Source organism: Zonotrichia leucophrys, chromosome 1 (assembly GCF_028769735.1).
Source record: "Zonotrichia leucophrys gambelii isolate GWCS_2022_RI chromosome 1, RI_Zleu_2.0, whole genome shotgun sequence".
Classification (NCBI taxonomy): Eukaryota; Metazoa; Chordata; class Aves; order Passeriformes; family Passerellidae; genus Zonotrichia; species Zonotrichia leucophrys.
In genome coordinates this window covers 27,509,186-27,524,341 of record NC_088169.1, presented here as the reverse complement: position 1 = coordinate 27,524,341, position 15,156 = coordinate 27,509,186, and the positions used below count along the sequence as shown (strand labels likewise).

The 15,156-nt window shown below is 37.6% G+C and overlaps 1 protein-coding gene across 1 annotated transcript in view; it reads right to left on the bottom strand.

The window, feature by feature from the left end:
• Positions 1-1,566: 1,566 nt before the first annotated feature.
• SEPTIN10 (septin 10) overlaps positions 1,567-15,156 on the bottom strand; it is a 23,729-nt gene continuing 10,139 nt past the window's right edge. Inside the window, 5 exon segments of the mRNA XM_064709848.1 lie at positions 1,567-3,163; positions 3,372-3,557; positions 5,853-5,985; positions 12,918-13,080; positions 13,635-13,731. Coding sequence (XP_064565918.1) covers positions 2,996-3,163; positions 3,372-3,557; positions 5,853-5,985; positions 12,918-13,080; positions 13,635-13,731 — 747 coding nt within the window. The 3' untranslated portion in view covers positions 1,567-2,995.

The following is a 15,156-nucleotide window of genomic DNA, read 5'->3' as shown; positions in this document are numbered from 1 at the left end:
AAACAAAAAATAGTCCTTCATCAAGCTACAGTTTGGTCAGGAAGGAGCAATCACAGAGACAGAGCCTGTCCCAGTTTCTTCTCTTGAACAAAGTCATATGTTGGCTGTGTGTGGGCTAAACGAGTGTCTCCTCTTAACCCTTTCCTCCTATGTAACAGCCTGTTCTGTCTGTAGAGATGATTCAATTAGCAGTTTGACCCTTTCCTGGTCAATGAAGGGTTCGTGTCTCATTATCTATTCCTTCTCACTGCTACTGAAGGAAAACAATCTTTTATGTACAGGTTGGGCAGAGAACTGATTGAGTTCACCCCCCTGCAGAAGACTTGGGGGTGATGGTTCATGGAAAACTCAACACCAGCAGGCAATGAGCACTCACAGTTCAAAAAGCCAACCACGTCCTGGGCTGCACCCCAAAAGGGCAAGGGAGAGGACTCTGCCCCTCTACTCAGCTCTTGTGAGACCCCACCTGGAGTCCTGCATCCAGCTCTGGATGGAACATGGAACTGCTGGAGCAAGTCCAGAGGAGGTGATATGGGGACTGGGGCACCTACCCTACACAGATAGGCTGAGAAAGTTGGGGCTGTTCAGTCCAGAGAAGAGAGAGAAGGCTGTGTGGAACAAACCTGCCAGTATTTGGAGGATGCCTACAGGAAAGCCAGAGAGGGACTCTGATGAACTGTAGTGCTAGGACAAGGAGCAATGGGTACACATTAAAAGAGGGGAAATTTGGGTTAGATATTAGGAAGAAATTCTTTACTGTGAGGGTGGTGAGGACTGGAAAAGGTTGCGCCCAGGGAGGTTGTGGATGTCCCATCCCTGTCAGTGTTCAAAGCCAGGCTGGATGAAGTGTAGAGCAGCCTGGTGTAGTAGGAGATGTCCTTGTCCATATCAGGGGCTTGGGATTAGATGATCTTTAAGATCCATTCTGCCCTCTAAAATTACATGGTATATTCTATGGCATCACTGTGTGAGTAAAGTAGAAGGTGAGATTGGTGACTGAACAGCTCCCCAGGGCAGTGGTCACAACACCAAGTCTGTCAGAGTTCAAGGAGTATCCGGACAATGTTCTTAGTCATTTGGTTTGGATTTTATGGTAGTCCTGTAAGGAGCAGAAAGCTGGAGTCAGGGTCTCTTAAGGGTCTCTTCCAACTCCTTATGGTCTTCTTCTTCCAACTTGAGATATTCCATGACTATATGGTAAGTACAGTGGTATATGACAAGTATCACAAATCACACTGCTCTTCTGGTACAGTTCACACAAATCACCTATTTTTTCCAATAAATAAATGACACAAGATATTTAAAACAGATGTAAAACCTTAATATTTTTCAGTTAAATGTGAAATCTTACGCCTTTTTAATAACACATGAGGGACAGGAAGCAGAACAAGAGTAACACTTAGGCAAAACCAATCCATTTTATTTCTGTCAAGTTAGTATTTCATTTTTAAACAGTCAAATAACACAACTCCAGAGAACTATACCTCTTAATAGTTTACCATTAGTTATCACGACTAATGAAAACATACAAAGCACTTAGAACTTGTTTTAACCAGCCTGGAGTTTTTGCAAATCTTCAACTGTAACTGAATACCACACTCAAAACATCAAATATAGGTACTTTCCATACTGAGTTAGTAATATCAGATGAACTATCCTGCAACAGTACAGCATTGCAAAAATATCTCAGTAAATTTTGATTTAGAAGACTGTATCTGAAATTTAGAACACTGCTTGTACATAAAAGCCTACAAGCAAAAACTTATCAGCAAAATCAGTAAATGGTTCAAATATGTCAATAGTGGTATTAAATAACACTAAGTGGACTAATAAGCAATACCATTTGAAAAGAACTCTTCAGGAAGCTTGCAGTGGATATATTCACGGAATACTTTTGTACTACACCGTTCATAGTCTGAGTGGAACTGTTTATGGCAGGCAGGGATTCTTTGGCACAATGCATTTAAAATCAAAGCAAGGTGACCACACTTAGGTAAGGCAAACCCATATCAAGGCAGAGCTGTAACAGAAACCCTGTGATGACAATGACAGTAACCAGCACACTGTGTGTGTAGAGATCATGCTTAAAAATTATTCTTTTGCAGAATGCAGCAACAAGAGATATTAGCCAAACATTTCAGTAAGAAACTGGAACTCCTATACCTTCAAGAGCACACCACGAATCACTGCCTCCTCATGAGAAATTACCAATATTGTGTCTTCTGTCATCAGTGCTACATAAAGCTGGAACTGAAAAACCACAGCAAGCATATAAACTCAGCATACTCTGAAGAAATAGAACTAAACCAGAGGAGTTACTCATATTAGTGCAGATAATGACTTCTGTTACCAAGAATTCCACTTTTGTATGCAAATCCAGAAAAAAAAAAGGAATTCAGGAAAAGGAATTTGATAACAGTAGTTGAAATGGAATACATTTTGGGCAAATTAGGCTTCTAGCATACATCCCAAAAATATCAAAGCTTGATGATTCTGGGGAAATATGTGCACCAACATAGCTTCTAAAGTTCTTCAGAATGTAGCAGTAATAAATAAATTCAGAACCAAGAAATCTGTTTTCAACTGCAGGAAGTTATTAATTAACAAAATGTTATCTGCAGTAAATTTGTAAATTATCAGGAAAGAAAATTAGTAAGTTAATTGACTTCTGGTTTTGGAGGAGAAAAACATTTAAGTCCATTTAATTTAATACATGAGCATTTAATTCAACGTTTTTAATATAAATCAGTTGGGAGTGTTATTCTGGACACTACTTTTGAAAGTATTTCTGAATTTTCAATTTATTCAAGTTTTCGTTTTAAGAGTGGTGAAAGAAAGAAGTGTATGGGTGGGAAGAAAGTGAAATCTTTATTGGGTCATATTCTGCTCTTGGTGTTTTTACAGCCAATTTTTTCAATTTCTTCTCTCAAAAATCTGTACTAGGAAGACACATCTAATATGGGCCAAACAGCAGTTAGACTACTTCATAAAACTACTAACATACCCTACCATTCAAAACCTGAGTGCTATTCCTGAAATTCCCTGGGAGAATTTCTCTCTCTAACTCCTCCTTCTCACTCTCCCTCTCGCTCTGCTCTCCAACATTCACAGCTCCTTCATCTCTGATATGAAAGCATTGGACTTCAAGTAGAAAATCTTGCTTCTTTCATGGAAAAAAGAAAAGAAAGACAAAACAATGCTCATAGAACATACAGCAATTACTCTAAAAGTAAATCCAAGCATGACGGTATTTTATACACTTCTGTCTCCTTATCACAGAATAGGAGCATCTGTCTTTTCTAAAAGATTACTGCAATTTGAGTTATAAAAGTGAATGTGAAGAACTTTCTCATTGCTCTCTGATGACTTACTTTTTGCAGTCCTTGTGTCTTCAAACTAACAGGGCTAGAGACAGACACTTGTGACTGACTTGATTCAGTGACAGCTTTCTTCTCAACAAACTGTGTTTTTTCATCTTCTAGAAGGTTTTTCTCTTTCCCTAATTTCAGCTCCTCTTCTTGATGCATTAGCGTAAGATATTCAAATTCAGTCAGTACCTATTTAAAGAAAGCACAAAAAACAACATTTCCAACTGGCAACACAAGGTGGTGATATCACAATATAAAAACCCTCTGCAAAATAACACTAAAACCCATGTCAGCTTGTGTTAATAGTCAAACTGTTAAGATTAAAAAGCAGCAATACAGAAAAATAATAACTTTTATCAGACTGTTCTCATGATCCAGGATACTACACTCAAAGTACAGGTAGAAAACATGGAAGGCACTAAGTGAATATCAGATTCCCTCCTACATTTTACTGTATCTTCATTGTATCAAAATAAGGAGGCCTTTAGAGCTAAACCAATTATCAACAGACAGATTAAATCAAGATGACTCAAGCAGAATATAGTGGGGAAGTGTATATTGATCAGATTTAAATACAACCAGAGTTAGTCTGGTTGGGGAGTTACTGGTGGGCTGCAAGAAGCTACCCACTTCTCGGCTCTTTGACTACGTGTTTTTGACATACTAATGCATTTTTGTTTCCAGATGTATTTTGACCAGTTCAAACCTATTGTGAAGTTGTATGTGACAACAAATGAGGTACTTCATCCTTCCTCATCTCCCATTTCCCCACACACAAATTCTCCTAGAATCCTGCTTTTGCAAAGAAGAAACTAACTAAGACTATAAACATAACAATATGCCTGCTGTACACAGCAGACTACCAAATTTTATAGGTGCACCTGCAAGTCTCCTCTAAATGAATGATGTGAAAGAAATCTGAAGTTCAACAGAAATTCCCAGTTTTCTTTAGTTTCCAGATACAAATACAGCAGTAAGAGAACATGACAAATGTTCTTTAGGAGTGATTGCATGATCACTTTCCCACATCAGGAACTTAAAAAACTAATATCCGTAATTCTGCAATATGTAGAGTTCACAAACCACTTGGTATAAATCATACAAGGAAAATATCAAAGGGTTAGCACAGATACTGTGTAAGACCTTGCTGAACCTGCTTTGAACATGACTAAGCATTCTTCCAATTGAACAGCCTCACACTGAGAAGGACTGAATCTCTTTTTTTTTCCTCTACAAGTAGCATGGGGGTCTTAAGAGATTTAGAAAACAAATACTAAGCTGCCTTCTTATTTAGAATATGCACCTGAACACCTCAAAAACCTGCTACAGCTTTGCTGGGTGACTGACATACAGAAAAGAACACTAATAAAAATACACAGGTTTCCAATTTCAATTAAACCAGTGTTTGAATATAAATACACATGACCACAATAAGAGCCTGGCAGAAAGTAGATGAGAAGATCCTATCTTGCTAGTCCAGCTTGACAGGACTAAACCTTCAAAAACAGAGCCAAGATACATTCCACATTTTCAAACAGCCTTAAGGCAGCTGGGAATAGATGAGATTTTGAAACCAGAACTGAAACAAACCAATAGCATACCAGACATACACACTTTCAAATCTCTCAGTATGAGGGCTGAGCTTAGATTTAATACTTAAATCTGGAAGTCTGGCAAGCACACATGGCCCACTCTGAAAAGCCTGAGGAAATACTTTTTCCTAAAATTTTGTTTTTTACAGAGCAATCTATGCACAAAAAGTACCTACTGTGTTATGGCATACCAGTGTTTCTCACATTGCTAAAGAAGGCAAAGAAACACAAACATTATATTCATCACTCTCTTACTTCACTATATCAACTCCTCCTCTACAGATGTGCACCAGCTACCCACCAATGCCTTTAGACTGTAAGCTCCTGCCTTCCCAAAACAAGATCTATTTACCGAATCACAGAATCATGTACGCTGCTGGGAAAGACCTTTAAGATCAAGTCCACCCTTAAACCACGTCCTCAGGTGCCACATCTACATATATTTTAAATACCTCCAGGCATGGTGACTCACCACTTTCCTGGGCAACCTGTCCTCCAATGCTCAACAACCTTTCTGTGAAGATGTTTTTCTAATATCCAGTCTAAACTTCCCATCACACAACTTTAAGTCCATCTCCTCTCATCTTGTCACTTAGCAATTGGGAGAAAAGACAAACCCCAAACTCACTTCTCCTTTCAGGCAGTTGTAGAGAGCAATAAAGTCTCTCTCCCCGGAGCCTTCTTTACTTCATGCTAAACAACCCCAGCTCCCTCAGCTGCTCCTCATAAGACATATTCTCCTGTTTGCTGGTGTCTAATCAAACTGCTTTTGATTTAATGCATTACTGTCCTCAAAATATTAGGAAATTATAAATATCAACCAGTGATTTTGTTAAGAACTTAGCTGTTCCAAATCTCAGAAAACAAACTCAAGACAGACAGGCATGCTTGCCTGTTGCTCTGCCTCTTCCAACATTGCTGCTTTCTCCTTCACTCTCTGCACAAATCGTTGCCATATCTCCTCTTCTTTTCTTTCCACTTCAAGGCAGAACTCCAGCCTCTTTGTCTCAATGACTTCCTGTAGACTGAAGTTCAAAAATGTAAGCAACTCTCCAGCATGCTGCTTTATTCAGTGTGGAAAACCAACAATCCAGAAAATTATTTAAACAATTAATACTCATCTGAAATATTAATTTCTACAGCTTCCCACATAAAAATTCAAGAAGAAACCTAAACAGAAGCAAGCATCTTATCTTTCTATTTTTTTTATTTACGTAAACAACCCTGAGTTACATTACTTATGCTAACAGCTCCTGGGCAATTTACATTTCAAAGTAAACGCAACACTTCAGGCATCTCATGTTCTAAAGACTTGATTTATACCTTTCTGACTCCAACATGCATAAGCTTCTTCTTTAAGTTGCTTACTACTAAGACACTGAAATTGCCAGAAAAATCTCACAAAATTTCCACATTGTGAAACCTCAGTCTTCAAGTAGGACCATACAAAAACAATTAATCTGGAGCACTAATGTAACAAAAAACTGATTGCTCCTATATGAAAATGGAAGAAAATAACAGGATCTTCAGAACATATAGCACTCTTTTTTCATGTAGAAATTTAAATATGGCAGAATTATATTAATAGAGAATGAATTCAATTTCCTAAATAGTTCAACATCTAAAGCACAGGGTTGCGTTCCAACATGCAACAGCCAAAACCTCAAGACTGCTTGTTTTTTCCTGAACCCTCTCTTCCAGAAGTAAATAAACTGCATATATCCTATACATATATTTGAAACTATATAGGAGGAGTAAATTAGTTCAGATCATTGAGCAAATCTCAGGCAAAAAAAAAAAAAAGTCAGGAAGTAAATCAAACATTTCTTTACTTTTAAATAGATGCCTCCCTTCTCTTTTCAGTACACAAGACAATTTTTTTCCCTCCAAACAAAAGATACCTGAAATTGAGATACTTCTTTCATGTCAAAACATATCATGGCAAATTAAAAGATGCTAGTAATTTATTCATATGAATAAACTACTAGAGGTTTGACATTTTCAGAGTCTATACTAGTGCTGCCAGGCTGTGCTGGTGGGAAATGTTTGCTTTTCAAGAAATATGAATGGAGCTTGTACACAGATGTACACCAAACCTCCTCTGAAAAGCAAACCTGCTTAATGACACAAGTTCGTCCATCAAAACATTAACCATAAACTTCTCTAAGTCACATGATTCCAGAGAGCACAACTGGAGGACCACAGCTGTTTTAATGGTTATTGAAAACTCTAAAGCATTGTCTTCTATGACATTTGGCTTAAGAACAGCTCAAACCCTGGATAGTGTTCTAGCTTTTTTCTGGGGCCGTTCTTTACATGTTTTGCTGAGTCAGCCCTTCCCAGCTTACATGAGTTACTGTCCTTTGCCAGGTAACTCATGCCTTCCACCCTCATGTAAAATAAATAGGTATGTATATTAAGTATTTCACTTTGATTTGTACTTCTAATATAAACACACACTTATGTTTTTGTCCTATCTTTTCTTGTTTCTATTTAAACCATTTATAAATGGAAAAACTTACCAAAAAAATCTAAAGAGTTAATTATTTAGAGCAACACTAAGCTTAAACAACTCTCTTCTATCTTTAAATTTATGGTGACTGGGCAATTTCTCAATGCTAAAGTTTCTTATTTGTATTCAAAATATCATCTAAAGAGAGAAGAAACATCTTGAAATTGCACATGCAGACAATGTTCAAAAGGTATCAAGGCCAGAGCACTCCCTCTATTCTATCTAATTCAAGCACTACATGGCAACAAAATAAATTCACAACAATTACCCTTTTGTGTTTGGGCTTGTTTTGGGGGCTTCTAATCAGCTGTGAAATGACTTAGGTCACCCTGAAATTCTAAATCCCCAAATCCACATGAAACAGGGGCATGGTTTTCACACAGACGTATTAATTCACACTATCTCTAAGTTTAGACAATAATGCTACAGCACATGTTTTCCAAGTGCTAGCAATCTCACACCATTCAGGCTTCTGCACACAGTGTCAGTTCTGATAGATAAAATGCTGCCTTTGGGAATGACAAAGCTGCTAGAGCAAATGCTAGATTATGTTAACATGCTACAATCACACCTTTATTTCTTTATGTGGACATCTTTAGACCCAGACTAGGTTACTTTATCAGGTAAAAGCAATTTTGTGTTAAAACTAGTAAAAGATTAACTTTGAAGACACTCAACTCAGTAAATACTCATATTACACATAAAAAGAAGAGGAGAAATAAAAGTGTATTTTTTAAATTTACTGTGCAGGTGGTTGTGGATGCCAGTACATGTTCAAGTGGAAGTGTTCAAGGCCAGGCTGGATGGGGCTCTGAGCAACCTGGTCTGGCAGAAGGTGTTCTGTCCATGGCAGGTGGGTTGGAACTAGATGGTCCTTGAGGTCTCTTTCAACGCCAACCATTCTGTGACTCCAAGAAATACCCCCTCCCCCTGGACTGAATTGCTCTGGGAATCACCAAGACAGAACTAAACCAAAATTTCTTTTTCTGTGTGTGACATCCCAGCAACACAATAGCCCAAACACTCTTAAGTGCTAGGAGATTTGGGGAGGAAGGAAAAACAGTTCACCACATCTTAAGCCAGTCCTTTCAACATTACTTCATTCACTGCTCATAGCAAAATATTTTTTGGTTTATCTGAAGACTGGTTTCACTGCTTCTCTTTTAGTACATTATGAAAATCAAGTTCACAGGAACTCTCATTCTTCTGGGTTACGCATCCAGAATGAAATACTCTGTACAAAGACACTTAAAAAATTTAAATGTTATAACTAATTATTTAAATAATGTATTCTTACTGAGGTTTTGTAGTAAGGGATTGTGAAGAAAGTCTAAACTATACATACCAGCACTACCACCTGCCTTTCTACAGAAGCATAGCTGTGACAGTTTTTTCTGTCTATATGAGACTGAAAGCATGGAAGCCTAAAATTGCAAATGAGACACATTATGTTCATAAATAAAGACTCTGAAGTTAAATTAACTCTCAGTGGAACACAATGTGCACTTTGAACAACACAGGTATTTAAAGTTCATTCACTTCCACTTTTAAAAGCTTTCAAATTTGAATGTAACACACATAACCTTTTGCAGAACATTTGACTATTAATTAAGGTATATCAGAAAAACCAAAAAGAAAAAATTAACTAGTGGCAGGTATTTCTAGCACTGTGCTTTGACTCAGTTGACTAGCTCAGTTGATTATTGAGCAATAATAAGGATGTGGTAGACCTAAAGAATTATCAGTTTTTCAGCAGGGGCAAGAAAGCCAGGTATTTTGGTGTGGCCCAATCTCATTCTAAGAAGGTTAAAATATTTAGCTCAAATGCAAAGGTCTGCAGCTGGTCAGATGAACTCCATGGCCAAGGACTTCTTAAGGAAAATGTCTAACAGCCTTTCAAATGTTAGGTTTCTTTTCTTAGACACAAAAAGAGTCACATCAACCTTCCTCTACATAAAAACTTCTTCATGTCACTGAATCCTTCCTGGTTTTCTGTCATCATCTTCAAAAAAACAGAAAAATAAACAAGTTCAAGAGCTGCATGCTCTAAATATCCCAGTTTCGGGGAAGAAAAAAGCAAGGAATGATTCTCCACACAATGAGAAACCAAGATGCTTATGTTACAATAATGTTTAATTGCAATTATAATGGAGAACAAACTGTAATTACGATGACAGAAGAACAACTAACCCAGAGAATGATTAACATTAGCAAATCTAAACACACAAGCATACAGCCTGAATATCAATCCTCAGCTTTTTTCAACAGATCCTGGTATTTACTTTCCTTCTTTCAAAACGAAAATGTGCCCATAGGCAACAACTTTAATTGAAAAATGGAGTCAACAAAATGTCCAACTTTAGAACACTAGCAATCCTCTCCTCCCTTGCTAATGCCTAAACTAACTAGGTATGTGTGTGTGTACATTTAGAAGTTTGTTTCCCTGGAAGCACTCTTCATGTCAAGATTTCTGTTTTCAATTATTCCAGATTTTGCCATTCAAAACATCTCAGCAATTATCTCTTGCTGAGAATGACCTGAAACTGGAATTCGTGTTCCTAATGGGCATAACTGGACCATCAAAAAGGCAGGACCAGACCATCCGCACACACACAAAAAAGTTTATCTTTTCAACAACAAAGAAATGCAAATGCCAATTTTAAGTAGCAAAAAATTATAAAATTACAAAAAATTAACTTCTGAATTTTACATCCAACAAATACTGCATAAAATGCATAAACCACATTCTAAATACTCTGCTATCCATTGACTTCATTACTTCATTCTTAGAATGCAACTGCAGACTAACAAAAAGTTATTACGAAATAGCTTCACCAAAATTACAGGATTTGGAATAGGTGTTTTTAAAAGTGCGCACAAGACAGTCACTTCAGACTACCTTTATTCTCCCTTCTCAGACCCAGTAATAAAGATGCAAACATATTTTTCTGCTGTATGCTGAAACCATCTCTTTCCATGTCACCCATAAAAAAGGTAAAACCTGCCAACATGTTTTTACACGCATGTAAAAGTGTGTTTTACGCACATGTTAGAGTAAAAGGCTTTACAGATGTCTGCCCACGACCCCTCCCATAAGGCAGCTGGACATCCAAGAATTACTGGTTTTGCCTTGCAGTGGCATACAAGTTTGGATAAATAAACTAATGTCCTACTTCTAAATCCAAAAGGGTAGTACAGGAACTTCACAGGCAGCCTCTTCCCAATACGCCAAAAATCATGGCACATTTGCTACTCAAGTGTCAGTGTTCAAAGGCTACAAACAGCCAATTACTCAAGTCTAGCAAAGGTTTTCTAAATCTACGTTATTATCAAATTTAATATGTAGACAGCTACATCACAGGCACAAAATATGAATTCTCAACGTGCATTTTGATCATTATTTATACAACTAGCATGAAATTTTAATCTTCAGACATATACTGCTATGCAATATTAATTACTCTAAAACTACACCTCTTAGAATTCACATGTATATATTGTAAACATCTTTAAGGATAAAGAGGATGACAATTTAATAACACAGTTTTGCCTAAAACAACTGGATAGTCCCTATTCTAAAAGTTATTTAAATGTACAAGCAAACTGGGAACCACTAAACTTCCTCTATGTAAAAAGACATTTTCCATCACATTGCTGAGGATCACACTTTTTATTGTTTCCTCAGTAACCTGATAAAGCACCTTATGGGTAAGGCTGCATTAGACTGCTAATTACACTGCATACACATCCTCTAAATTCTCTTCCTTTTCTATAGTATCATAAAATGTCTCTCCCAAAAGACCAAACACCTTCTCTCTCAGACCTCCGTGTCATTCACTATGCCACACTACTGAGGGACAACCACATATATCCTAGTCTTACTTTTCTCTTCCTGTTGCAGTAAGTCTGGGAAAAAGGTCATTTTTCTAGATTCTTATGGGATATCTATTCTCATCCTTCCAAAACAATGACATTTTCAATAGAACTGATTTACCAAAACTAATTAGTAAGTGTATTTTCTTGCCAAAGCTCTCTCAATAAAACTGACATCTAGTGGGCCATAGATAAAATCTACACACCAGAGAGAACTCAGCTCCTCTGTATATCCAAGAAGCAGACAACTTCTAAATGAGCTCTGAAGTGTAAAATACTGGGACATTCTGATGTGAATCTGCCACTTCAGCCTTTTTACAAAACAGAAACTGTGCAGGGGTTTTACAGATATAATTCCTCTGCTTGTAGAAGAAAACACTTTTATGAATGATGGTTTTTATAATTTAACTTTTATCCTGAGATGGCTGTGCACCATGAAATGGAGCTTCAGAAAAGGTGAAGGTACTCGAGCCAATACTGCCATGAACAAATCTCTAAAAGAAAAATCTTCCCTAGACAAGGATAACAAGACATCAGCTATGAACAGCTATTAACACACGTTCTTAAACATAAACCAAATGAAAATTCTATGATTAATTTCAGTTGGTTTTAAACCTCTTTCACCTTTGGTTGTCTTTTCATGAAAAGGATGTATTACATTCTTGTTAAGTGAAATGTCAAGAGACCACTGATTCAAGGTCAGCTCAACATCATCTAAATGAGTTAATTTGTAAATGTGCCTTAGTTCAAACAATGAGAAACTGTTTTTAAAGCAAAGTTTTATTCTGTTTTCATGCCTGGTTTAAGTCAATATTTCCCAGCACAACTATGGAGTAATGGTACTTCACTAAACCATGAAGGCTTGAACAATTCACAAAGAACCAGCTCTTCCCCAGCAGGATTCTGGGACCAGTTAAAAGTACAGTCCCATGCATTTAAAAAAACCCAAAGGAAGAGGAAGACAAAAGAACTGGAAATAAAATATTAAACAAAATGGATATAAAACTTTAAATACTTCCTGCAGAAAGCAACTTTACTACATGAAACAACTGAGCGTCTATAACCTTCCTTATAACTTAACTTTCCTTTGAAATCCTCTTTTAACTCCCTATAGTCCAGCAAAAGATTTCTTGACCTGAAAATGCTAAGACATTTGTTATTATGGCAGATAATGTGGGAAGTCAACAGTGTAACCACTTATTTTGCAAAAGTTTTTGCTTCAGTTCCTTCTGAACCTGGAGTCCAACCAAACTATTATTTATAATCAGATATTCTTAAGAAAGAAAATAAAACATAATTCTAACATATAATGAAAATAATTTAAAAGCTTGTAAAGCATAGATACTTAAAGAAAACAGACATGCTTCCTGAAGAAAATTTAAATCCTCAGGTGTATCATAGAAGAGAAAAAAGAATGCTGATTTACCATGAAGGTAACTGAATGAACAGCTACATCCTTCAATTATTCTTTCCCTCTTAGAAAACTTATTTTATGTATGAACGCTGCTCTGCATTGGGTTGATGTGAAGTGAATGGATGCTGAAAGCAAGTGCTGCACATTAAGTCCTTTACCTGACTGATTTGTTCTCAGGGCCAATGTCTCTGCAACCCAACTTCTCCAGCCTGCAGCGCCTGTACGACTCATAATACGCACGAGTCTTATCCTTCAAGTCTTCCATATTTATGCAAAGCATCCTGCGGAGCTTTATTGTGTCACAGTGGTTCTCATTTTCCACTAATCAGTAAAAAGATTATTTTATTATTATGCAGAAGTAGCAAAATAGTCAAAATACATTTTAAACATCATCACTTTGTTCACTAAATATACTTCTAGGAAAAAGTTATCTTGTTGTTTATTATACCTCTTACACTTCTTTATCATTTTTAATATACACACCGAAGTACTGAAGACCTGTAAGTACCGGTGAACATAATTCAACCTGTCCTGATTTCCTGCTTGAGCTGAAGACAGCCACATTTCTCTCTTTTTTAACCCTCTTTACTGACAATCACAAATATTTGAAATTTGATAGTGCTAGAGGTGCTGCCACTATCCTAACCCACCCAAATAATACCTACGCTGTCTCATACTTTGATGCCAAGAATGCATCAAGGTGGATGAAATTACAAGTTAGTGGATGTCTCAATTATTAATTGCTAAATTCCTTATACTGTTGATCCAAAATACAATCAGCCTGGCATCAATGAAACAGCCCCTTGTATTATTGGTGAATTTTATACTTCAACAACAGCAAAAGCTCATAAAGATACTTTCAAGAATTCTTTTACCTTTTACAATGCCCCAAGGGTATTGACGAGCTCTCTCCATTTTGTTCCCAATTTTCACCTTCTCCATACTTCCTACCACGGCAAATGGCAAATAACCCTGTAGGAGATGTACCAATTAAGTCTCATCTGTCAGCACTCTTATGTAAAAACATTGAAACACCTCAGAAACAAATTAGGGAGGAAAACACCATTTCAGGAAAAGCCAGCAAGCAGTTTAAAACCACCCCCAGGAGATCAGTAGCTAGGCAGTATCTACTCATAAAAAACTCAAACTACAATAGAAGCAGAAGGAGCAGTTGATAGGCCCAGATGGGTGTGTTGAGGGGAACCTCAGCAAGCTGGAGAAATGGGCCAACAGGCACCTCACAAAGTGGAAATGAGGGCAATGCTAAGTCCTGCATGTCAGGAGGAATAAGCCCATGCTCCAGCATACGCTGGTGGCTGACTGTCTGGAAAGGCACTTTGCAGAATAAGACATGGGGGCAACGAGCTGGTGAACAGTAGGCTTTTCCTTGTTCAGCAGGTCTGTCCCAATGGCAAAGGCAGCCAACCACACCCTGAGCTGCACTAGGAAATGTCAGCCCCAAACAGAAAACTGTTCTAGAACACACATTCAATCAGTAACACTCATGTGACAATCACACACTGGAGCCTGTCCTGTGCTTACTGCTGTGGGCTTGGCACAAAGACAGGCTGGGCACGGCCTGCCTGCTCGCTGACCCACAACAGCTGACCAAACAAAGAAACACCATTACCTGGAAAATAAATCACTAGCAGAGCATGGAAGTGGTCAGTAACAAACCACCACTTTTCCCCACAGCAAAAGGACCTGTTACTGATGGACAGCTGCACATTGTCACTCCCTGGCCGGGTAACAGAGGTTGGGAATGCACAGCCATGGGCTCCAGCATCCTGGCTCCTGTTCCCTACTTTCAAACCTCCCCACACACAAACATGGTCAGGTGTACCTACAAACACATGCAAGAGAGCAGCAAATGCAGAGCTTCACAGGCAAAGCTTCACAGCCTTAGCTGAGAGCTGGCAGCTACCCCTGGCACAGTCAGAAAGGACAACCGAAAATAAGCCAGAGTCACATCTGACTTCTTCATCCCCAGAGAAAATCTGTCCTAATTTCAAAACAAAGTACTAAATAAAAGAAAAAAAGCAGGTGCAAGACTTGCTACTGTAGAAAGTTGTAGACTTAAGGCACCTAAATATCTTCTCTACCAGATGTAAAATTGTATCTGTTGAGGAAAAGAGCAAAGTCAATCTGTCCATCTATAACAGCAATTATATATTAATTAGAAAGATATTAGAAAAACTATTTATGCATGAGAACCTCTTTTCTGTTACACATATCAACAGCAGAAGGGCAGATGATTTTTAAGTAGGGGAAAAGAAAAACCCCAACACATAAGAACTTTTTAAGAAGAACAAACTCGTGACATGCAAACTTACAAACTTTAAGAAAACAGTGAAAGCAATGACATGAATCAGCATTATAGAACGATGCTTTAGCATT